At 44.6% G+C, this 24,115-nt stretch overlaps 1 protein-coding gene and 1 pseudogene across 1 annotated transcript; both read left to right on the top strand.

Moving 5' to 3' along the window:
- Positions 1-8,030, top strand: part of LOC137335567 (zinc finger protein 271-like) — a 73,852-nt pseudogene extending 65,822 nt beyond the window's left edge.
- A 10,122-nt stretch (positions 8,031-18,152) lies between these two features.
- Positions 18,153-23,696, top strand: LOC137335566 (zinc finger protein 180-like). The gene is made up of 2 exons (XM_068000882.1): positions 18,153-18,201; positions 21,673-23,696. The coding sequence occupies exons 1-2, from the start codon at positions 18,153-18,155 to the stop codon at positions 22,632-22,634; spliced, it is 1,011 nt and encodes a 336-aa protein (XP_067856983.1). The 3' UTR covers positions 22,635-23,696.
- Positions 23,697-24,115: the final 419 nt, after the last annotated feature.

Below are 24,115 nucleotides of genomic sequence, written 5' to 3'. Positions count from 1 at the left end.
AGGGCAGTCGGGACTGGAGACACTGGAGATCAAGCTCAGGGCGCCTGAGGTTCCATCCAGAGGGATCATCTCGTGTACACGGGGGCCATGCATGTTTACTCTGGTACGGTAGAGGAAAGAGAATTTACTCATATATTTCTTGATAAGGTATTAAAGTTGCTGACTCTCAGACTTGTTAATTAATAAGACAATGCATTAGTTAGAACCTTCCTCCCTTAAGTCTCTCTGCTCCTCTACTTTAAAACTTTGACCATTTAGTTTACATTTCGTCTCATTTTTCTTCCTCTCAAAATGTATCACGTCACATTTCTCTCCATTAAACTTCACCTGCCTGTTTCCGAACCTGTGGACGTCACAATGACGTCACTGACTCCTCTTCACAGTTCCCCACGCTGCAAATTTTGGCGTCATCTGGAGATTTTCACCTTGTGTCCCACATACCCAAGCTGAGATCATTCTCTGTATTGAGAAGAGCAATGGTCCCAACACTGACCCTGGGGGACACCACTGTGTACATCTGTTCTGTTTCAAGAACATCCATTAACCACTACTCCCTGTTTTCTGCCCTTTCCACAACTTCCTATCCACCCTGCCCCATTCATTTTAATACCGTGGGTATTAATTTTATCAACAAGCCTCCTGTCCGGCATCGTATCAAACACCTTTTCACAATCCATCTACACAACCTCCGCTACATTCCCTTTATCAGTAGACTTGAGATATCTCAAATAATCCATGTTGGTTGTTCTTAATTAATGTGTTTTTCCAACAAATGTTGAAATGTTTGCTCCACCTCATCTGGTTTCATTTATTTCAAACCACAACAGAAAGGTCGAGTTTTCTCTTGGAGCTTCAGATAAATTAATTTTTAAAAATGATGCTTCAGACAAAAACGGACATCTGGGCTTAGACCCGCCCATTCAGTGCCGCAACTCCCGCCCCTCACACACTCCGATTGGTTGGAGGACCAACTGTCCGCTCATCCCTCCAGTCAATTTACCATAAGACCATAAGAGATAGGAGCAGGAACAGGTCATTCGGCCCCTCGAGCCTGCTCAGCCATTTAATGTGATCATGGCTGATCTGATTTTTACCTTAATCTCCACTTTTCCGCCCTTTCCCCATATCCTTTAACTCCCTTGCTGATCAAAAATTTGTCGAACTCAGCGTTGAATGTGTTCAATGACTCAGCCTCCGCAGCTTTTTGGGTGAAGAATTCCAAAGATTCACGGCCCTCTGGGAGAAGAAATTCCTCCTAATTTCCGTCTAAAACGGGCGACCCCTTATTCTTATACTATGCCCCCTCGTTTTAGATACCCCCATGAGGGGTAACATCCTCTCAGCATCTACCCTATCAAGTCCCATCAGAATCTTGCATGTTTCAATAAGATCTCCTCTCATTCTTCTAAATTCCAATGAGTATAGACCCACCCTGTTCAATCTTTCCACGTAAGACAAACCTTCCATACCCGGAATCAACCTACTGAACTTTCTCCGAACTGCCTCCGATGCAAGTCTGTCATTCCTGAAATAAGGGCACCAGAACTGTACGCAGTACCTCAGATGTGGTCTCACCAGCATCCTGTACAGTTGTAGCATGACTTCCCTGATTTTACACTTCATACCCCTGGAAATTAAGGCTAATATTCTGTTTGCCTTCTGGACTACCTGCTGCAACTGCATGTTCACTTTTGGTGTTTCGTGTACAAGGACACCCAGATCCCTCTGTTCCACAGCATTTTTTAGTATTTCTCCATTCAAACAATATTTTGCTTTTTTATTTTTCCTCCCAATGTGGATGACTTCACATTTTCCCACATAAGATTCCATCTGCCAAATTTTTGCTCATTCGCTTAACCAGTCAACATCCCTTTGCTGACACTTTGTGTCCTCATCGCATGTTGCTTTTCCACCTATCTTTGTATCATTAGCTAATTTGGCCACAAGACACTCTGTTCCATTATCAAAGTTATTGATATATATTGTAAATAGTTGAGGTCCCAGCATTGATCCGTGCGGCACCCCACTAGTTGCAGGAAATTCCTATAAATTTCCGCTCCCCCTAATGGTCCGGAATTCTCCTTAATCACCAGGACGGAGTTAATAGTGAGACTGGCGGTCCTGCGGTGCAGTTGGAAAATAAACATTAATTGAACCCGTCAGTTGCAACATTTAATAAAACGAAATTAATATAAGTTACCGACAAAATATTTTCTGGATTTCTGCAAAGTGGGGGGGGGCGTCTACGCTATGTGTTTTTCCGGTTTAAATGGCACGAAGGGCTGGGGTTTCAGTTTATTTTATTATCCATGGTCCAAACGCGATCTCACTGCTTCATTGTCTTTGCTTTTCGGCTAGATATTAAGACCATCAATGGCGGCGGGATCCCCCAGCATGCCGGGCGGTACAGATTGTGCCCTATCTGAATCAGTGGTGCACAGTGCGCAGGCGCAGTAGTGACTCATTATCGTTCACTGTGTCCTGAGCATGCGCGGTCAGTCGAGGCTGCGGGAGGAGCGCGTTCGGTGCAGGTGAGAGGATCGGAGCAAGAGGCTCAATAAACCCCGGGGCCCGGGTCCGGGCTCAGGCCCAGGCTCAGGCTTCACAAACCCCGAGTGCGGCCCCAGACCCGAATATAAAACAGTGAACATTATCCCCCCTCACTACCCGCCGGTTTCCGGTTTCTCCCGTTTCGCTCCGGACCAACTCTCAACAAAAGGCCGCGGCCCCGCGCCTGCGCGGTGTAAACTGGGACTTCTCAGGGAGCGTCTGTAAATGAAGTAGAAATGGTGATTAGTCAGGGAGCGTCTGTAAATGAAGGAGAAATGGTGATCGGTCAGGGAGCGTCTGTAAATGAAGGAGAAATGGTGATCGGTCAGGGAGCGTGTGTAAATGAAGATAAAATGGTGATATTTCAGGGACCATCTGTAAATGATGGAGGAATGGTGATCGGTCAGCGAGCGTCTGTAAATGAAGGAGAAATGGTGATTGTTCAGGGATTGTTTGTGAATGAAGGAGACATGGTGATCGAACAGGGAGTGTCTGTAAATGAAGGCGAGATGGTGATTGGTTAGGGACCATCTTTAAATGATTAAAAATGGTGATGAGTGAGGGAGCACCTGTAAATGAAGGAGGAATTGTGATCGGTCAGGGAGCGTCTGTAAATCATGGAGAAATGGTGATCGATCAGGGGATATCTGTAAATGAAGGAGAATGATGATCGGGCAGGGAAGGTTTGTAAATGAAGGAGAAATAGTGATCTCTATACCTTTAGTCATCAAGGGAGATCCAGCTTTGGAGGCCGTTCCTTTCCTCCTCGTGGGAATCTGTCTGCTCTGTACCCAAACCAACTCCTCCCTGAAGGCCTCCCATTCAATTACTGATCTGCCTGCCAATTTTTGATTCCAATCCACCTGGACAAGATCCCCTTTAAGCCCTCCTCCAGTTAAGAATTTTCACATTTGATTGTCCCTTGTCCTTTTCCATTACTATTCTAAACCTAATGCTGCCCCACTGAAACATGCTCCACCTGCCCCACTTCATTCTACACACCGAGCCCACTGCTGTACTCACATTCACTCTCTCATGTTCAGTTTCTCACACTCTACCTCAACCACTCTCTCACATTCACCCTCTCCCGCTCTCTCTCATTCAATCCCTCATGCTCTCTCACCGTTTTGCTCATGGTTTTGGGATATTGAAAGTTAATGCGATGGGTTTGGATTTCAGCACAGGGAGGAAGGAGAGTGTGTGGGACGGGGATTTACAGCTTTGAGGAATGAGAGAGGAAATAATGTTCCATAGAAACTAGAATTGTCTGTTCCGAATTTCTATCCTGTATTTACAGTGATAACTTTTGTAAACTCCTTTTACAGGGTATTAGAAGGGGAGGATTTGCAGACAGGAAACTCAAACCAAAGATCACGTCAAGATCTAACAGAGTCACACGATTCATCAGGACCTGAATATCATCAGCCTTTGAATGTGGAAGGAGAAATGATTGTCTGTTCTGTCTGTGAGAGAAGATTTCAAACATCAGTGTGAGTGGAAAAGCACCGAGACACACACACCCGAGTGAGAGTGTTCCAGTGCACTGACTGTGGAAAGAGCTTTAATCAGATACACAGTCTGCAAAAACATCAGACCATTCACAGTGGGGAGAAACGGTACACGTGTTGTGTGTGTGGACGAGGCTTCAATTAATCGTCCAACCTGGAGAGACACAAGGACACCTGGACCACGGAGAAACCATGGAAATGTGGGGACTGTGGGAAGGGATTCAATTACCCTTCAGAGCTGGAAACTCATCGACGCAGTCACACTGGGGAGAGGCCGTTCACCTGCTCCGTGTGTAAGAAAAGATTCACTCAGTCATCCAACCTGCTGAGACACCAGCGAATTCACACTGATGAGAGACCTTTTAAATGTTCTGAATGTGAGAGGAGCTTTAAAAGCAAAATTAATCTGCTGAGACATCAAAGCGCTCACACTGGGGAGAGGCCGTTCTCCTGTTCCTTGTGTAAGAAGAGATTTACTCAGTCATCCCACCTGATGGCACACCAGCGAGTTCACACTGGGGAGAGGCCCTTCTCCTGCTCTCTGCGTGGGAAGAGATTCACTCAGTCCCCCACCCTGCTGATACACCAGCGAGTTCACACTGGCAAGAGTAAGTTCTCCTGCTCTGTGTGTGGGAAGAGATTCACTCAGTTATCCACCCTGCTGAGACACCAGCGAGTTCACTCCAATGAGAGACCTTTTCAATGTTCTGACTGTGAGAAGAGGTTTAAAAGCAAAATTAATCTGCTGAGGCATCAAAGCGCTCACACTGGGGAGAGGCCGTTCACCTGCTCTGTGTGTAAGAAGAGATTTACTCGGTCATCCCACCTGCTGATACACCAGCAAGTTCACACTGAGGAGAGACCGTTCTGCTGCTCTGTGTGTGGGAAGGGATTCACTCAGTCATCCAACCTGCTGACACACCAGCGAGTTCACTCTGATAAGAGACCTTTTAAATGTTCTCTCTGTGAAAAGAGGTTTAAAAGTAAAATTAATCTGCTGACACACCAATGCACTCACACTGGGGAAAGGCCATTTCCCTGCTCTGTGTGTAAGAAGAGATTTACTCGGCCATCCCATCTGCTGAGACACCAGCGAGTTCACACTGATGAGAGACCTTTTAAATGTTCTGACTGTGGGAAGAGGTTTAAAAGCAAAAGGAATCTGCTGACACACCAACGTACTCACACTGGGGAGAGGCCGTTCACCTGCTCTGTGTGAGGGAAGGGATTCACTATTTCATCCGAACTGCTGATGCACCAACTTGTTCACTCTGGGGAGAAACGTTTTACAAGTTCTGTCTGTGAGAAGAGCTCTAACAGCAAATATGAACTGTGGAGACATCAACGCACTCACACTGGGGAGAGGCCGTTCACCTGCTCTGTGTGTAAGAAGAGATTCACTCGGTCTTCCCACCTTCTGACACACCAACGAGTTCACTGTGATGAGAGACCTCTTAAATGTTCTGACTGTGGGAAGAGATATAAAAGCAACAGGAATCAGCTGACACACCAACGTACTCACCCTGGGGAGAGACTATTTAAATGTTCTGACTGTGAGAAGGGCTTTAAAAGCACAAATGATCTCCTGAAACACCAACACACTCACACTGGGGAGAGACTGTTCACCTGCTCCGTGTGTGGGAAGGGGTTCGCTCAGTCATCACACGTGCTGAGACACCACTGAGTTCACATTTTTTAAAATTCGTTCATGGGATGTGGGCGTCGCTGGCGATGCTGGCATTTATTGCCCATCCCTAATTGCCCCAGAGAAGATGGTAGTGAGACGCCTTCTTGAATCGCTGCAGCCTGTGTGGTGAAGGTTCTCCCACAGTGCTGTTAGGAAGGGAGTTCCAGGATTTTGACCCAGCGACAATGATGGAACGGCGATATATTTCCAACTCGGGATGGTGTGTGACTTGGAGGGGAACGTGCAGATGTTGTTGTTCCCATGTGCTTGCTGCTCTTGTCCTTCTAGGTGGTAGAGGTCGCGGGTTTGGGAGGTGCTGTCGACGATGCCTTGGCGAGTTGCTGCAGTGCATCCTGTGGATGGTACACACTGCAGCCACAGTGCGACTGCAGTGAAGGGAGAGAATGTTTAGGGTGGTGGATGGGTTGCCAATCAAGCGGGCTGCTTTCTCCTGGATGGTGTCGAGCTTCATGAATGTTGTTGGAGATGCACTTATCCAGGCAAGTGGAGAGTATTCCATCACACTCCTGACTTGTGCCTTGTAGGTGGTGGAAAGGCTTTGGGGAGTCAGGAGGTGAGTCACCTGCCGCAGAAGACCCAGCCTCTGACCTGCTCTTGTAGCCACAGTATATATATGGCTGGTCCAGTTAAGTTTCTGGTCAATGGTGACCCCCAGGATGTTGATGGTGAGGGTTTCGGCGATGGTAATGCAGTTGAATGTCAAGGGGAGGTGGTTAGACTCTGTCTTGTTGGAGATGGTCATTGCCTGGCACTTGTCTGGCGCGAATGTTACTTGCCACTTATGAGCCCAAGCCTGGATGTTGTCCAGGTCTTGCTGCCTGCGGGCTTGGACTGCTTCATTATTTGAGGGGTTGCAAATGGAACTGAACATTGTGCAATCTTCAGCGAACATCCCCATTTCTGACCTTATGATGGAGGGAAGGTCATTGATGAAGCAGCTGAAGATGGTTGGGCCCAGGACACTGTCCTGAGGAACTCCTGCAGCAATGTCCTGGGGCTGAGATGATTGGCCTCCAACAACCACCTTTGTGCTAGATATGACTCCAGCCACTGGAGAGTTTTCCCCATATGACTGCAGGGTTGGATTCTGCTGTTAATCACATCCAGGACTGAACCATGTTCATTCTGACAGTTGGGGTTTTGTTTCTGCTGATGTTAATAACCCCTATAACCGGGCTTGAGTTTAATATTCTGGACACGATAAATGAATCAACTTTGTTTTGAACACCTTGTTGTAGATTTTGGTTTTTCCCACCTGCATGTTTAGCATCACCTGACTGGAGTTCAGAAAGGACAATTTCGGGGGAGGATCGTCCGGTAGAGCAGAACTTCAGCCTGGACACAGTCCTTCAGAGCCACACTGAGAGGGACAAACAGTACTTTGGTCTTTATCGTCTCTCTTCAGTGACAGCAAAGTCGCCGTGCGGGTTAATCTTGAGGCGTGTAAGAAATGTGTCCCAGCCGCTCTCTTCCATGGTTCAGAGTTATAGGCACGGAACAGAAGGCTCCTTTACAATGGTGTTTAGAGTCAGGAAGAACAATGTGTAAGGATTAACCCATTAATGTGGGAATTAACAGACCTTGGGGAAATCACAGGCACTAAGGGAGGATGTGCTGGAATAGCATAATGTCTAAAAGACATGTAGATAACTGGGACTGAAGGTTAATTAAATCAAGGTGTCACACAGGCTTAGGCCTCTCTATCTCGAGCCTCCACAAGCTCGTGAATAGAAGTCTGTTTATACAAACGGTTCTGTGAAGGCTGGCAATGTAAACTCTAAGATAAGGTTCTTTTCCATCTGTAACAACAAGGCACGGATGGTACCAGGAGTTATGCTTGGAATGTAACTTCTGAAGGTTGAGAGACATGAATAATGGTCAGGCTGAGAGATGTGGATGTGATAGTGAACTGCTCATAAACTGAAAAAGGGAATAAGAAGAGACCTCAAAAGCTGAGGAAGGCACGCAAGATTCTGGCAAGGAAGAAGAGAACTCTTCAGTCAACAGAACCCAGCGAGAGAGAGAGAGACCGCACCACAGTCACATGGAGGGATACTTCCGAGGTTTCAAGGAACAGACTGTGACTATTCCCCTTTGTTAAGTATCACCTTTTTGTACTAATTGTGATGTGCTTAATAAATCTGTTTTGCCTTTAACCATAATACCAGTACCGTGGTTATCTTGTTGTTGTCAGGAACCAGTTCTTAGATGGATTAGATAATGATCCTGAAAGTAGTGGTTTAAGTCCTACAATTGGCGACCACGAAGGGACTATTTCTGACAACAGCCAAAACCTGGTATTACTGGATATAGGGTAACGGACGCGAGGGTTATCACTTGATCACCAGTCAATCCTTGTGGGGGATTAGTAATAACAAACGGATAGTGGCTCTCTAAAGTACACGAAGATGCCGAACGGGGATCTTTGGAAGGAGTATAGTACCCGGATCAAGAAAAACTGTAGTGGGACCGATGGACAGGTCTTATTGTTAGAATGGTTGGGTAAAGGCCCGGAAGTTACATTGAAGGACGCCGTGGCGTAAAAAATGGAGGCGGGATCGGGCGATCCGCTTGATCACTTCTGCACCCTCGTATTGCACGGGACAAGATCGGCACATTATCCTGGTACAGAATGAACAGTTAAAACGGCAGCAGAAAGAACTTGCTGAGAAAGATAGTCAGATTGATAACCAGTTAAAATGGCAGCAGAAAGAACATGCCGAGAAAGATAGTCAGGTTGATGGTCTAAAATACCAAATTGCATCGGCAGCTGCAATCATGCAACATCAAAGTGTTAAGGCTGTAAATGCTGGATCAGCATTACATAATTTAGAAGAAATACGATGTCAGCTAGAAACTGTAATGAAAGACAATACTCGCCTCACTAAAAACTTTGAGGATGCAAGAGATGCTTTGAGAGAAGCTCTCAAGCGCCCCCAGAGAGAGGTGGATCATCGTCAATGCCATACCAGAGTTAGCCAGTTAGAAAAACAACTGAGCGTGTAACATACAGTGGTAGCGGCAATGACCCCGGGGGACCCTGACGTGGATTATGGTCAAGAAAGAAATGAGTATAGTGAGAACTTATATCCCCCTCTGCCACCCCTCCCTGCACCAGATCCCCCGCCCCATGTGAACCGTGAGGAGAAACCGGTTTCCGTCGCCAAATTGAGGGAAAAGCCCCTGGCGAAGACAAGGCCCACTTGATTCCCCAAGTGCAGAAAACCCGGTGAGTGTTATTATCAGAACTCGGGTAGTTCCCAATGCACCAGGTGCAGCACCAGCAGAGGGAGGAGCAAATTCTCCACCTGGGGTCCCCTGGGCAGGTGCATCCCAACGGTCTCAGCCCTTAGATTATTCCGAATTACAAGCATGTGGCCATCAATTAGGACCAATTAGTCCACAAACGTGCCCCCTGGAATTAAGACAGTGTCGACAGACGTTTCGGAATTACCACCCCAATTTTGAAGACAGTGATATGAAGAATGTTATTTTATCCGCTCTCACTTCGGACTTGGGAGGTGGCCTTCCGTTTATTGTCTTTAACCAAGCTGCTGCCCGAAACAAGAAAGCTTTTCAACATGGGAGTAAAAACAAGCCTGGTAAAAAGGGCTTTCAACATGAGATTTTAAATCAGTTTAGAATTAAGTTAAGTAGGAAAAATTAGAGATTGAAAATGGAGTGCAGAGATGAAGGATAAATGATTTAAAAAGGCAGGGATAATAACTACAGAATGTGTTCTTTTGTTTTCAGTGTACTGTCTCTTTAAAAAGCCTGTCCTTATTGTGAGTGTTTTCTGTTGGTGTTGTGGGCCACGCCCCCTTCTTACTGCGTCTTACGTGTTTTCCTCTTTTGTGTAATGTATCTGTTTTGTCTTGTGTTTAATTCTGATATTGCTGAATTAAAATTGGAGTTATTAAGGTTAAGTGACCGATTAAATTCTGGTTCTTATAAAATGTGAGTGTGTCAAATTCCAGACATGGGATCTTCACAGAAAAATTGGCATTTTGAATTTCTTAAATTCAAGTGATTTGAAGTTTAAGTTGTGTTGAGTATTGGTGAGTGTGAATTGGTGTAAGTAATTAATGTTGTGTAACTGTAAATCGAAGAACGACATCTTGTTATCCAGCACAGGGCATCAATTTTGATAATTTTGGGATTAATCTTGGTTGTACTAAAATGTGATAGCTGTTAGAACTGACAGTGACGATCCGGATTCTTTCCCCTCAGTCTGGTTCAGTAAAAACTGAAGTCGAATACATTTTAAAGTTCAGCACAACTTTAATAGCAGGGTTCTTAGTCTGCAGCATTGATTTGGACTCCTGATAGAGTCCCTCCATGCTGGCAGAGCAAGAACAAAAACATACAGAAATCCACACGTTTTTATACAATCAATAGGGGTTGGAACATACTTAACGAGGGTCAACACCAATCATAAGCCGGGCACAGGTTGCCATGCGAGGTTACATTATTTCCGGCCAATCATAGATAATCATGTGCTGACCATGTTGCTGTTAGACATCAAAGGGTATACTTCCTCACCTTCCAACTTGGAATGTTCTTCCCTGTTCCTTCTGTTCCTTATCTCCCAACCTGGAATGTCTTTCAACTTTGGCTAAGCTCGTTCCCTCTATTGATCTGCCATAAACATGGAGACATTCAGACCAGTCCTTGACTCACATCAAAGACCTATCATTGATAAGACAATGCAGGCCTGCTGACTAAGCAAACATATGGCCCAGCAGGAGGCCAGGCCACCTGTACCAATCTCAGTTACTAACTAATTAACCCTTTCTAACCATTTTACATTCTGCTTCTTTGCCACGTAGACATTTTAATATTTTACCGAAAACTGACCACGTAGGGATTCTCAACAGCACACCCCTTTTTATCTTGTGATTGGCTGTGGTTTGAAAAAAAAGTGACCCAAAAACGGAACAGATAAAAAAGGATATCTGATATCACCTTGATAGGAAAAGCAGGAAACCTAGAACAGCTCGGAGAGTTGGTTACAATCATACCCACGAAAGTATGTGAAAAAACAATGAATTGGAAAGCTATAGTTGTATTATGGCGATGATAGCAAATTATAAAACTTAAGAAACAATTAGAAATTGAGGGGGACCTCAACAAAACTTTGATCACAACAGTCTGGAAATACTGGACTAACTAAAAACTAAAATGTACGAACAGAGATGCTATTTCCCTGTACGAATGTTTTTTTTTAAATAGTTTACGTGAAAGCTGTGTTGACATAAGCTGAGAACACTGCGTGCATCTGATATCTGGCTCCGTCGTTTTGTTTCTGCAAAAAATAAAGTTAACCCCTTCCAAGGACACTGACATCTGTTTTCAATTCACCAAGCAACAACCTTTGCATTGATATAAAATAATTGACAAAATGAGATTTAATTGTAAAAGAAAAGATAAAGTGCAGCTTTAAAGAATTACACGTTACAGTTGCAGGATGGTCTCTGGTTATAAATTAATTTGAACTTCTTCGAAGCATTTTGTGCGATTGTGATTGATTCCTCCCCCACACCTTAAGGTTTTGACATGCAAGAAGTAACTAACCCGTACTTCTGTATTGCTGAAGTTAAGTATTTGGACTGCACTAGTTTTTTTAAGATGTTGATCTGACACCTTTGGAGTCACAGCATTCTGAAAGTGGAAAGAGCAGGTACTGTAAACAGTTTTATTGTCTCTTGATAAAAACAATTATTTTTGTGAATTTCGAAGGAAGTCACCCCCTTTCTTCAGGAGTGCATGGTGAGGATCCTTGAACCCTCCTCCCCTAAGGGAATAAATGAAATCAAAAACACAAAACATTTTTCTTAATGTGGTTACATCTTGAAAACACAGAGAGAAGGACTTGGAGTTGGAAATTCCAGTTGGCAGTCCTACGGACATCTGTGTGTGGGAGAGACAGACTTTATTACAGACAGGCTGCCAACTCCAGAGAGAGAGAGGGAGGGGGGCTGCGCAGTCCCTCTCTCTCCTGTTTTGTTTTCTGGATTTGTTTCGGGTAAAGGGATTATTCCTTTGGACAAAAGAAATAATAAATGATGATTTGACAAATTAACCCCTTGTGCTCTCTGGAAGCACCACAATGGATTTTCTGTGTTTCGTTTAAAACAGGTGACCCTGGTTTTCAGAACCACATGAGTGTTGATGGTGCAGGATTACCAAGAGTCGTTCTTTTACATGAAATGGCTTTACAAAGTAACGGTGCAATCTTTGCTGGAGGAATTTGGGGCAGGAAGCGATCCAGTGGTGTTAAAAATTTAAGACCTTAGCTGCAGATATCGGCAGATATCAAATGTCACAGCATGGTGATTTTGTTTCAATAATTTAAAATGAAATAGAGAAGGAAAAGCAATCATCAGCCTTGATCCAATCTGCTTTTCTTCTTTTGAAAACATTTTGATTTGTTTTGTTTTAAGGCTACGGGTTACGGTGAAAATTGACCCAGAGTGGTTTCATTCAGATTCAAAATGGAGATGCAAGAATATGGTTTAAATCTGAATCTTGTCAATGGAGATGCAGATTTATGTAAAATCAGAAAATTCATCAAATTTTGTCCGATCAAGCATGAATGCCACGAGGTAGGGAGCCAGAAGTTGTTGGTACTAGGAGTAGGAATTCCCATGTAGTATGAATCGAACGATACCCAATACCCTGTTCAGAGTGTGTAACATAAGGGTGAACTGTATGACATATCACAAGTGTTGTCAGCAGCTAAACGTGTTTACATCGCGCAAGACGCCTCAAGGCCACCAGCTGTTTGAGCTGCCCGTCCGCCGCAAGTCCACTTGTTTATGCCCCAGTATAACTATTGGGGACTTCCCAGACTCGGAGGACTGGGAGTGCATCCGGTGCCTGGGAAAACTACAGGCTCAATGACCAGCCGTCGACTTCAGGGGTCCCCGACGGGCAGACGGACGTGAGCTTGTGATTGATTGTTTGTCTGTTACAGTACTTGTATGTTATAAGTGTGACAATATAGTAGCACCTTTTACTTTCCCCTGTGTACTATATTGTCTCAGATCCAGAACCTGTGTTTAAAACAATACACTACAGAGTGCAAAATATAGGAGTTGTGAAAGGAGCTACTGTTAGCCGATTTTGGACCCCACCCCAATGGTTGGTCCAATTAAGAGAGTTAACTTGGATAGAACCGAACCGACAGGAATGCTATTCCAGTGAAGATGCCCTCATTTGCCCCGATGATTTATATGACCACTCAGTAGACACGTGTGGTTTTGATTGGAATCAGAAAGGCTTAAATTGCACCATGGAAGTGACAGGATCATCAGATATAAGAACCCAAGACCTAATAGAGAGGAGCAAAAAATGGGAACCTAAAATATATTCGCATGCAGTATGAGGGATCGGCATAAATGCCTCACCCTCAAGATAGGGAATTGTAAGGATTAGCCCAATAACAGGTCTAATCTGGTGGGCCGAGATGGAAGCATGATGGTTATTATAGTCAAGTTTGCAGTTAAAACTAAAAGGATGCTGACAACAGTAAAGTGGGAATGAACAGACGTTGGGGAAATCACAGACACTAAGGGAGGAATTTGCTGTAATAGCATAATGTCAAAAAGACATGAAGATAACTGGGACTGAAGTTTAATTAAATCAAGGAGTCACGCGGCCTTAAGCCTCTCTATCTCGAGGATTTTTGTACGAATTGTGATGTGCTGAATAAATCTGTTTTGCTTTTAACCATAATACCAGTACCGTGGTGATCTTGTTGTTGTCACGAACTAATCCTTAGATTTGATTAAATTATAATCCTGAAAGTAGCGGTTTAAATCCTACACTGTTCTGTATGGTCTGTGAGTGTTTGATGGGACAGTGTCGTGGGAGCTCTGCTCTGTACTTAACTGGAGCTGTACCTGCTCTGGGAGGGTTTGATAGTACAGTGTGGAGGGAGCTTTACTCTGTATCTAAACTGTGCTGTCGTGCCTTGGGACTGTTTGATGGGACAAGAAGAGGGACCTTTTGTCTGTATCTATCCCGTGATGTACCTACCATGGAAGTGTTTGTTGGGACAGTTTAGAGGGAGCATTTCTCTGTGTCTCACCCATGCTGTGGTTGCCCTGGGAGTGTTGGATAGGGTAGTGCTGATGGAGCTTTACTCTGTATCTAACCTGTGCTGTACCTGCCCTGGGAGTGTTTGATGGGACAGTGCTGAGGGAGATTTTGTCTCGATTGAAGCGATGCTGTACCTGCCCTGGGAGTGTTTGATGGTACAGTGTAGAGGGTCTTTACTCTGTATCTAAACCATGCTGTACCTGACTGGAGAGTGTTGACACTGGGTGCTCACCTCGATGAGAACAACATTTAAACCGATGATGATAAGATAAACCCATCTGCTCCTCCCCTGTACACAGACCTTAGGAGACATTGAGTGTCCCTAACACATTTAGACAATGCCCATGATCAAAATTTGAACACCGCCCTCAGATCCCACTTACCGTTCTTTGTTCTGATGAAAAGAGTCCCAGTTTCTCTTGTCTCTCCTCATAACTAAAGTCTCTCGTCACTGATATTTCACATTTCAGTGAATCTCTTCTGCACCCTCTCCATGGCCTTGACATCTTTCCCAGTGTAAGATCCCCAAAACTTGACACAATATTCTAACCGCAGCCTAACCAATAACTTGTACAGGTTTACATGGCCTCTGTCCTTTTGTGCTCTGTACCTCTATTTGTAAAACCGAGGATCACATGTATTTTTTCTACCACTTTATCAACTTGAGCTCCCACTTTTAAAGGTTTGTGTATCTCAACACTTTGCAGGTTTATAGATATTAACATAACATGGCTAAAATACATTGACATCAAATGTATGATATAATGTGTATTATGGGGAGGAGAGGTTTAGTCTGAATTAGAAACTCAAACAGGCACTTGGCTGCAGGCAGGTCGCCATGGCAACACTGATCAGACATTCCATTCCATAGAATCGGCTAGTTGGAATCTTTAATCAGATAAGGAGAAAGAAAAGACTTTGTCTGTTATCAACCATAATATAAACTTAAACCAGAGTGAGTAATATAGTAGATTAGATTGTAATGTGTGATGTTTGGATCAATGAGTAGGAAATTATATCCCTTGATGTCAAGGGGCATACAGGGTAAGATAGGTAGAAAAGAAATGCTTATGTCAGACATGGAGAGCTCAATACTACAGAAAGCCTAGAGGAGTATAAAAAATGCAGGGGTGAAATTAAAAAGGAATTAGGAAAGCAAAGGGAGAGCATCAAACAGTATTGGCAAGTAAAATCAAGGAAAATCCAAAGATGTTTTATAAATACATTAAGAGCAAGAGGTTAACTAAGGAAAGAGTGGGGCCTATTAGAGACTAAAAAGGTAACCTGTGTGTGGAGGTGGAAGATGTAGGTGTGGTTCTTAATGAATGCTTTGTGTCTGTCTTCACAAAAGAGGACGATGCAGAAGTTGCAGTTAAGGAGGAGGAGTGTGAAAAATTGGATGGGATAACCTTAGTGAGAGAGGAAGTTTTAAAGTGTTTAGCATCTTTGAAGGTAGATAAATCACAAGGATCGGATGAAATGTATCTCAGGCTGTTAAAAAAGCAAGGAAGGAAATAACGGAGGCTCTGACCATCATTTTCCAATCCTCACTTCATGCAGGTATGGTGCCGATGATTGGAGGACTGGGAACGTTGTACCATTGTTTAAAAAGGGAGCGAGTGATCGACTGAGTAATTACAGGCCAGTCAGCCTAACCTCGGTGGTGGGCAAATTATTGGAATCAATTCTGAGGGACAGTATAAACCATCACTTAGAAAGTCATGGAGTAATCAAGGCCAGTCAGCATGGATTTGTTAAGGGGAGGTCATGTCTGACTAACTTGATTGAATTTATTGAGGAGATAACAAGGAGAGTCAATAAGGGAAGTGCATTTGTACATGGATTTGTACACGGTGTACATGGATTTTAGCAAGTCTTTCGAGACGATCCCACATGACAGATTGGTGGAAAAAGTACAAGCCCATGGGATTGAAGGGAGAGTGGCAAGTTGGATCCAAAATTGGCACAGTAGCAGGAAGTAAAGAGAAATGGTCGATGGGTGTTTTTGTGCCTGGAAGGTTGTTTCCAGTGGGGTTCCGCAGGGCTCTGTACTAGGTCCCATGCTTTTTGTGATATACATTAATTATTTGGACTTAAATGTAGGGGGCTTGATCAAGAAGTTTGCAGATGAGACAAAATTGGCCGTATGGTTGATAGTGAGGAGGAAAGCTGTAGGCTGCAGGAAGATATCAATGGACTGGTTGAGTGGGCAGAAAAGTGGCAAATGGAATTCAATCCGGAGAAGTGTGAGATAATGCATTTGGGAACGGCAAATAAGGCAAGGGAGTACACAATAAATGGTAGGATACTGAAAGGTGTAGAAGAAGTCAGGGACCTTTGAGTGCATGTCCACAGATCCCTGAAGGTAGCAGGACAGGTAGATAAGGTGGTTAAGAAGGCATATGGAATACTTTCCTTTATTAGACACAGCATAGAATGTCAGAGCAGGGAGGTTATGCTGGAACTCGATAAAACACTGGTTAGGCCACAGCTCGGATATTGCATACAGTTCTGGTCACCAAAATACAGGAAGGGTGTAATTGCAATAGAGAGAGTGCAGAGGAGATTTACGAGGATGTGCCAGGACTGGAGAATTTTAGCTATGAGGAAAGATTGGATAGGCTGGGGCTGTTTTCTTTGGATCAGAGGAGGCTGAGGGGCGATTTAATTGGGGTGTATAAAATTACGAGAGACCTAGATCGAGTGGATAAGAATGACCTATTTCCCTTAGCCGAGAAGTCAATAGATGGAGGGCATGGATTTTCACCTTGTGTCCCACATACCCAAGCTGAGTTTATTCTCTACATTGAGAAGAGCAATGGTCACAACACTGACCCTGGGGGACACCACTGTTTACATCCTTTCAGTCTGAAGAACGTCCATTAACCACTACTCTCTGTTTTCTGCCCTTGACACAACTTTCTATCCACACTGCCGCATTCATTTTAATACCGTGAGTATTAATTTTATCAACAAGTCTCCTGTCCGGCATCTTATCAAACACCTTTTCACAATGCATCTACACAACATCCACTACATTCCATTTATCAGTAGACTTGAATTATCTCAAATAATCCATGTTGGCTGTTCTTAATTAACGTGTTTTTCTAACAAATGTTGAAATGTTTGCTCCACCTCATCGGGTTTCATCTGTTTCAAGACGCAACTGAAAGATCGAGTTTTCTCCTGGAGTTTATGAAAAAATAATTTTTAAAAATGATGCTTCAGACAGTGACGGACATCTGGGCTTCGACCCGCCCATTCGGTGCCGCAACTCCCGCCCCTTGCACACTCCGATGAGTTGGAGGACCAACTGTGCGGTATCCATCCAACCAATTTCCGCTCCTGCAATTGGTCCGGAACTCCCCTTAATCATCAGGACGGAGTTAATGGTGAGACTGGTGGTCCTGAGCTGCAGTTCGAAAATAAACATTTATTGGACCCGTCAGTTGCAACGTGTAGCACAACGAAATTTTTTTGGACTTCACGAAAGTGGGGGGCGCGTCTGCGCTGTGTGTTTGTGCCGGTTTAAATGGCACGAGGAGCTGGGGTTTCAATTTATTTTATTATCTTTGGTCGAAACGCACTATCCCTGCTTCCAATGTCATTGATTTTTGGCCTGAAATTAAGATAATCAATGGCGGCTGCATCACCCAGCATGCAGCGCGGTACAGATTGTGCCCGATCTGAATCAGTGCTGCACAGCGCGCAGGCGCAGTCTGACTCATTATCGGGCTGTGTGTCCTGAGCATGCGCGGTCAGTCGAGGCTGCGGGAGGAGCGCGTTCGCTGCAGGTCAGAGGATCGGAGCAAGAGGATCAATAAACCCCGGGGCCCGGGTCCGGGCTCAGGCCCAGGCTCAGGCTTCACAAACCCCGAGTGCGGCCCCAGACCCGAATATAAAACAGTGAACATTATCCCCCCTCACTACCCGCCGGTTTCCGGTTTCTCCCGTTTCGCTCCGGACCAACTCTCAACAAAAGGCCGCGGCCCCGCGCATGCGCGGTGTAAACTGGGAATTCTCAGGGAGCGTCTGTAAATGAAGGAGAAATGGTGGTCGGTCAGGGAGCGTCTCTAAATGATGGAGAAATGGTGATCGGTCAGGGAGCGTCTGTAAATGAAGGAGAATTGGTGGTCGGTCAGGGAGCGTCTGTAAATGAAGGAGAATTGGTGGTCGGTCAGGGAGCGTCTGTAAATGAAGGAGAAATGGTGATTGGTCAGGGAGCTTTAATAAATGAAGGAGAAATGGTGATCAGCCAGTGAGCGTCTGTAAATGTAGGAGAAATGGTGATCAGTCAGCGACATTTCACAAATGAAGGAGAAATGGTGATTGGTCAGGGAGTGTCTGTAAATGAAGTAGAAATGTTGATCAGGCAGGTAACGTCTGTAAATGAAGGAGAAATGGTAATCGGTCAGGGAATGTCTGTAAATAGAATCATAGAATCATAGAGGTTTACAACATGGAAACAGGCCCTTCGGCACAACATGTCCATGTCGCCCAGTTTATACCACTAAGCTAGTCCCAATTTCCTGCACTTGGCCCATATCCCTCTGTACCCATCTTACCCATGTAACTGTCCAAATGCTTTTTAAAAGACAAAATTGTACCCGCCTCTACTACTGCCTCTGGCAGCTCGTTCCAGACACTCACCACCCTTTGAGTGAAAAAATTGCCCCTCTGGACCCTTTTGTATCTCTCCCCTCTCACCTTAAATCTATGTCCCCTCGTTATAGACTCCCCTATCTTTGGGAAAAGATTTTGACTATCGACCTTATCTATGCCCCTCATTATTTTATAGACTTCTATAAGATCACCCCGAAACCTCCTACTCTCCAGGGGAAAAAGTCTCTGTCTATCCAACCTCTCCCAAAAAGTCAAACCATCAAGTCCTGGTAGCATCCTAGTAAATCTTTTCTGCACTCTTTCTAGTTTAATAATATCCTTTCTATAATAGGGTGACCAGAACTGTACACAGTATTCCAAGTGTGGCCTTACTAATGTCTTGTACAACTTCAACAAGACATCCCAACTCCTGTATTCAATGTTCTGACCAATGAAACCAAGCATGCTGAATGCCTTCTTCACCACCCTATCCACCTGTGACTCCACTTTCAAGGAGCTGTGAACCTGTACTCCTAGATCTCTTTGATCTATAACTCTCCCCAACGCCCTACCATTAACGGAGAAGGTCCTGGCCCGATTCGATCTTCCAAAATGCATCACCTCACATTTATCTAAATTAAACTCTATCTGCCATTCATTGGCCCAATTTATCAAGATCCCGTTGCAATCCCAGATAACCTTCTTCACTGTCCACAATGCCACCAATCTTAGTGTCATCTGCAAACTTACTAACCATGCCTCCTAAATTCTCATCCAAATCATTAATATAAATAACAAATAACAGCAGACCCAGCACTGATCACTGAGGCACACCGCTGGTCACAGGCCTCCAGTTTGAAAAACCACCCTCTGTCTTCTGTCGTCAATCCAATTTTGTATCCAATTGGCTACCTCACCTTGGATCCCGTGGGAATTAACCTTATGTAACAAACTACCATGCGGTACCTTGTCAAAGGCTTTGCTAAAGTCCATGTAGACCACGTCTACTGCACAGCCCTCATCTATCTTCTTGGTTCCCCCTTCAAAAAACTCAATCAAATTCGTAAGACATGATTTTCCTCTCACAAAACCATGCTGACTGTTCCTAATCAGTCCCTGCCTCTCCAAATGCCTGTAGATCCTGTCTCTCAGAATACCCTCCAACAACTTACCCACTACAGATGTCAGGCTCACCGGTCTGTAGTTCCCAGGCTTTTCCATGCCACCCTTCTTAAACAAAGGCACAACATTTGCTACCCTCCAATCTCCAGGCACCTCACCTGTAGCTGTCGATGATTCAAATATCTCTGCTAGGGGACCCGCAATTTCCTCCCTAACCTCCCATAACGTCCTGGGATACATTTCATCAGGTCCCGGAGATTTATCTACCTTGATGCGCATTAAGACTTCCAGCACCTCCCTCTCTGTAATATGTACACTCCTCAAGACATCACTATTTATTTCCCCAAGTTCCCTAACATCCATGCCTTTCTCAACCGTAAATACCGATGCGAAATATTCATTTTGGATCTCACCCATCTCTTCTGGTTCCGCACATAGACAACCTTGTTGATCCTTAAGAGGCCCTACTCTCTCGCTAGTTACTCTTTTGCCATTTATGTATTTGTAGAATCTCTTTGGATTCTCCTTTGCCTTATCTGCCAAAGCAATCTCATGTCCCCTTTTTGCCCTCCTGATTTCTCTCTCAACTCTACTCCAGCAATCTCTATACTCTTCAAGGGATCCACTTGATCCCAGCTGCCTATGCATGTCAAATGCCTCCTTCTTCTTTTTGACTAGGGCCTCAATCTCCCGAGTCATCCAAGGTTCCCTACTTCTACCGGCCTTGCCCTTCACTTTATAAGGAATGTGCTTACCCTGAACCCTGGTTAACACACTTTTGAAAGCCTCCCACTTACCAGACGTCCCTTTGCCTGCCAACAGACTCTCCCAATCAACTTCTGAAAGTTCCTGCCTAATACCATCAAAATTGGCCTTTCCTCAATTTAGAATTTTAACTTTTGGGCCAGACCTACCCTTCTCCATAGCTATCTTAAAACTAATGGAATTATGATCACTGGTCCCAAAGTGATCCCTCACTAACACTTCTGTCACCTGCATGAAGGAGAAGTGATGATAAGTCAGGAAACGTCTGTGAATGAAGGAGAAATGATGATCGGTCAGCGATCGTCTGTAAATGAAGGAGCAATGGTGATCTCTATATCTTTATTCATCCAGGGAGCTCCAGCTTCGGAAGCCGTTCCTTTCCTCCTCGTTGGAATCTGTCTGCTCAGTACCCGAGCCGTCTCCTCAATGAAGGCCTCCCACTGTTCAATTACTGTTTTGTTGCCAATTTTTGATTCCAATCCACGCGGACAAGATCCCTTTTTAACTCACTGAAATGAGCCCTCCTCCAGTTAAGAATTTTCACATTTGACTGTCCCTTTTCCTTTTCCATAACTATTCTAAACCTAATGAGATTATGATCACTGCTGCCCCACTGAAACATGCTCCACCTGCCCCACTTCATTCTCCACACCGAGCCCACTGCTGTCCTCACATTCACTCTCTCACATTCCCTCTCTCACATTCACTCTCTCACACTTTCACTCTCTCACACTTTCACTCTCTCACACTTTCACTCTCTCACACTTTCACTCTCTCACACTTTCACTCATGGTTTAGGGCCACTGAAAGATGATGCGATGAGTTTGGATTTCAGCTCAGGGACGAGGGAGTGTGTATGGGATAGGGATTGACAGCTTTGAGGCAAAAGAGAGGAAAGAATGTTCCGTAGAAACTAGAATTGTCTGTTCTGAATTTCTATCCTGTACTTACAGTGATGACTTTTGTAAACTCCTTTTACAGGTTATTACAAGGGGAGGATTTGCAGAGGGAAACTCAAACCAAACATCACACAAAATCTGACAGAGTCACTCGATTCATCAGGACCTGAATATCATCGGCCTTTGAATGTGGAAGGAGAAATGTTTGTCTGTTCTATCTCTGGGAAAAGATTTCAAACATCAGTGTGAGTGGAAAAGCACCGAGACACACACACCCGAGTGAGAGTGTCCCAGTGCACTGACTGTGGAAAGAGCTTTAACCAGTTACACAGCCTGAAAAAACATCACACCATTCACAGCGGGGAGAAACCGTACACGTGTTCTGTGTGTGGACGAGGCTTCAACTGATCGTCAATCCTGGAGAGACACAAGGACACCCGGACCACGGAGAAACCGTGGAAATGTGGGGACTGTGGGAAGGGATTCAATTCCCCGTCTGAGCTGGAAATTCATCAACGCACTCACACTGGGGAGAGGCCGTTCACCTGCTCCGTGTGTGGGAAGAGATTCGCTCAGTCATCCACCCTGGTGACACACCAGCGAGTTCACACTGGGGAGAGGCCGTTCTCCTGCTCTGTGTGTGGGAAGACATTCACTCAGTCATGCAACCTGCTGATACACCAGCGAGTTCACTCCGATGAGAGACCGTTTAAATGCTCTGACTGTGGGAAAAGTTTTAAAAGCAGAAAAGAACTTCTGAGACATCAATACAGTGGCACTGAGGAGAGACCGTTCTCCTGCTCTGTGTGTGGGAAGAGATTCACTCGGTCATCCAACCTGCTGACACACCATCGAGTTCACTCCGATGAGAGACCTTTTGAATGCTCTGACTGTGGGAAATGTTTTAAAAGCAGAAACGAACTTCTGAGACATGAACGCAGTGGCACTGGGGAGAGGCTGTTCATCTGCTCTGTGTGTGGGAAGAGATTCACTCGCTCATCCACCCTGCTGACACACCAGCAAGTTCACTCCGATGAGAGACCTTTTGAATGCTCTGACTGTGGGAAGAGCTTTAAAAGCAGAAAGGAACTGCTGAGACATCAACGCAGTGAAACTGGGGAGAGGCCGTTCACCTGCTCCGTGTGTAAGAAGAGATTTACTCAGTCAACCCACCTGCAGAGACACCAGCGAGTTCACACTGATAAGAGACCTCTTAAATGTTCTGAGTGTGGGAAGAGATATAAAAGCAACAGGAATCTACTGCGACACCAATGTACTCACACTGGGGAGAGACTGTTCACCTGCTCCGTGTGTGGGAAGGGATTCACTAATTCATCCCACCTTCTGAGACATCAACTTGTTCACACTATTGAGTGACCTTTTAATGCACTGACTGTGAGAAGAGCTTTAAAATCAGAAATGAACTGCTGACACATCAACTCGCGCCCATTTGGGAGAGACTGTTCACCTGCTCCATGTGTGGGAAGGGATTCACTCAGTCATCACACGTGCTGAGACACCAGCGAGTTCAATTGTGACTGCAGGGGTCGGATTCTGCAGTTAATCACATCCAGGACTGAACTCTGGTGTTCAGAGTCAGGAAGAACAATGTGTAATGATTAACCCAATAACAGTTATAATTTAGTATAATTATAATCAATAGTAGAAGTAGAATGAAATGTACTATGAATCTACGTATCTCTAAATGTAAACTGTACTGTGTATTAATATAGTATGAACCATGTAACGTGTATTCAATAAGAAAGTGCTGGTGGGCCGAGAAGGATACATGATGGTTATTATAGTCAAGTTTGCAGTTAAAACTAAAAGGATGCTGACAACATTAAAGTGGGAATGAACAGACCTTGGGGAAATCACAGGCACTAAGGTAGGAATGTGCTGGAATAGCACAATGTCTAAACAACATGTAGATAAAGTGACTGAAGTTTAATTAAATCAAGGAGTCACGCCGGCTTAGGCCTCTCTATCTCGAGCCTCCGCAAGCTAGCGAATAGAAGTCTTTTTATACAAACGGTTCTGTGAAGGCTGGCAATGCTCTAAGGTAAGGTACCGTTAAATCTGTAACAACAAGGCACAGATGGTACCAGGAGTTATGCTTGGAATGTAACTTCCGACGGTTGAGAGACATGAATAATGGTAAGGCTGAGAGATGTGAATGTGATCGTGAACTGCTCATAAAGTGAAAAAGGGGATAAGAAGAGACCTCAAAGGCTGAGGAAGGCGCTCAACATTCTGGCAAGGAAGAGAACTTTTCAGTCAACAGATCACAGCAAGAGAGAGAGAGAGAGACCGCGCCGCAGTCACTTGGAGGGATACTTCCGAGGTTTCAAGGAACACTGACCATTTTTCCATGTTAAATATCACCTTTTTGTACTAATTGTGATGTGTTTAATAAATCTGTTTTGCCATTAACCATAATACCAGTACCGTGGTGATCTTGTTGTCAGGAACCAGTCCTTAGATTGGATTAGATTATAATCCTGAATATAGTGGTTTAAATCCTACAATTGGCGACCACGAAGGGACTATTCCTGACAACAGCTAAAACCTGGTATTACTGGATATAAGGTAACCATGGAAAAGATACAGCACAGAAGGAGGCCATTCGGCCCATCATATCCGCGCCGGCTCAAAGACCAACCAGGTGCCCATTCGTATGCCTTCTTCACAACCTTATCTACCTGTAATGCCACCTTCAGGGACCAGTGCACATGCACTCCATGTGCTCTCACTTCCTCTACCCCTCTCAGTATATTCCTGTTTACTGCGTATTCCCTTTTACTGTTTGCCCTCCCGAAGTGCATTACCTCACACTTCTCCGGGTTGAATTCCATTTG

Source organism: Heptranchias perlo, chromosome 20 (genome assembly GCF_035084215.1).
Source record: "Heptranchias perlo isolate sHepPer1 chromosome 20, sHepPer1.hap1, whole genome shotgun sequence".
NCBI lineage: Eukaryota > Metazoa > Chordata > Chondrichthyes > Hexanchiformes > Hexanchidae > Heptranchias > Heptranchias perlo.
Note: the sequence above shows the minus strand (reverse complement) of the source record. Positions and strands in the feature narration are given on the sequence as shown.

What these genes read in the sequence shown, in the direction of transcription:
- LOC137335566 (XM_068000882.1), top strand. Translation starts at nt 18,153, where the DNA reads ATGGTGATCAGTCAGCGACATTTCACAAATGAAGGAGAAATGGTGATT. An exon ending in TGAAGGAGAAATGGTGATTG is followed by an intron (nt 18,202 to 21,672) that starts GTCAGGGAGTGT and finishes ACTGATCGTCAA; the next exon opens with TCCTGGAGAGACACAAGGAC.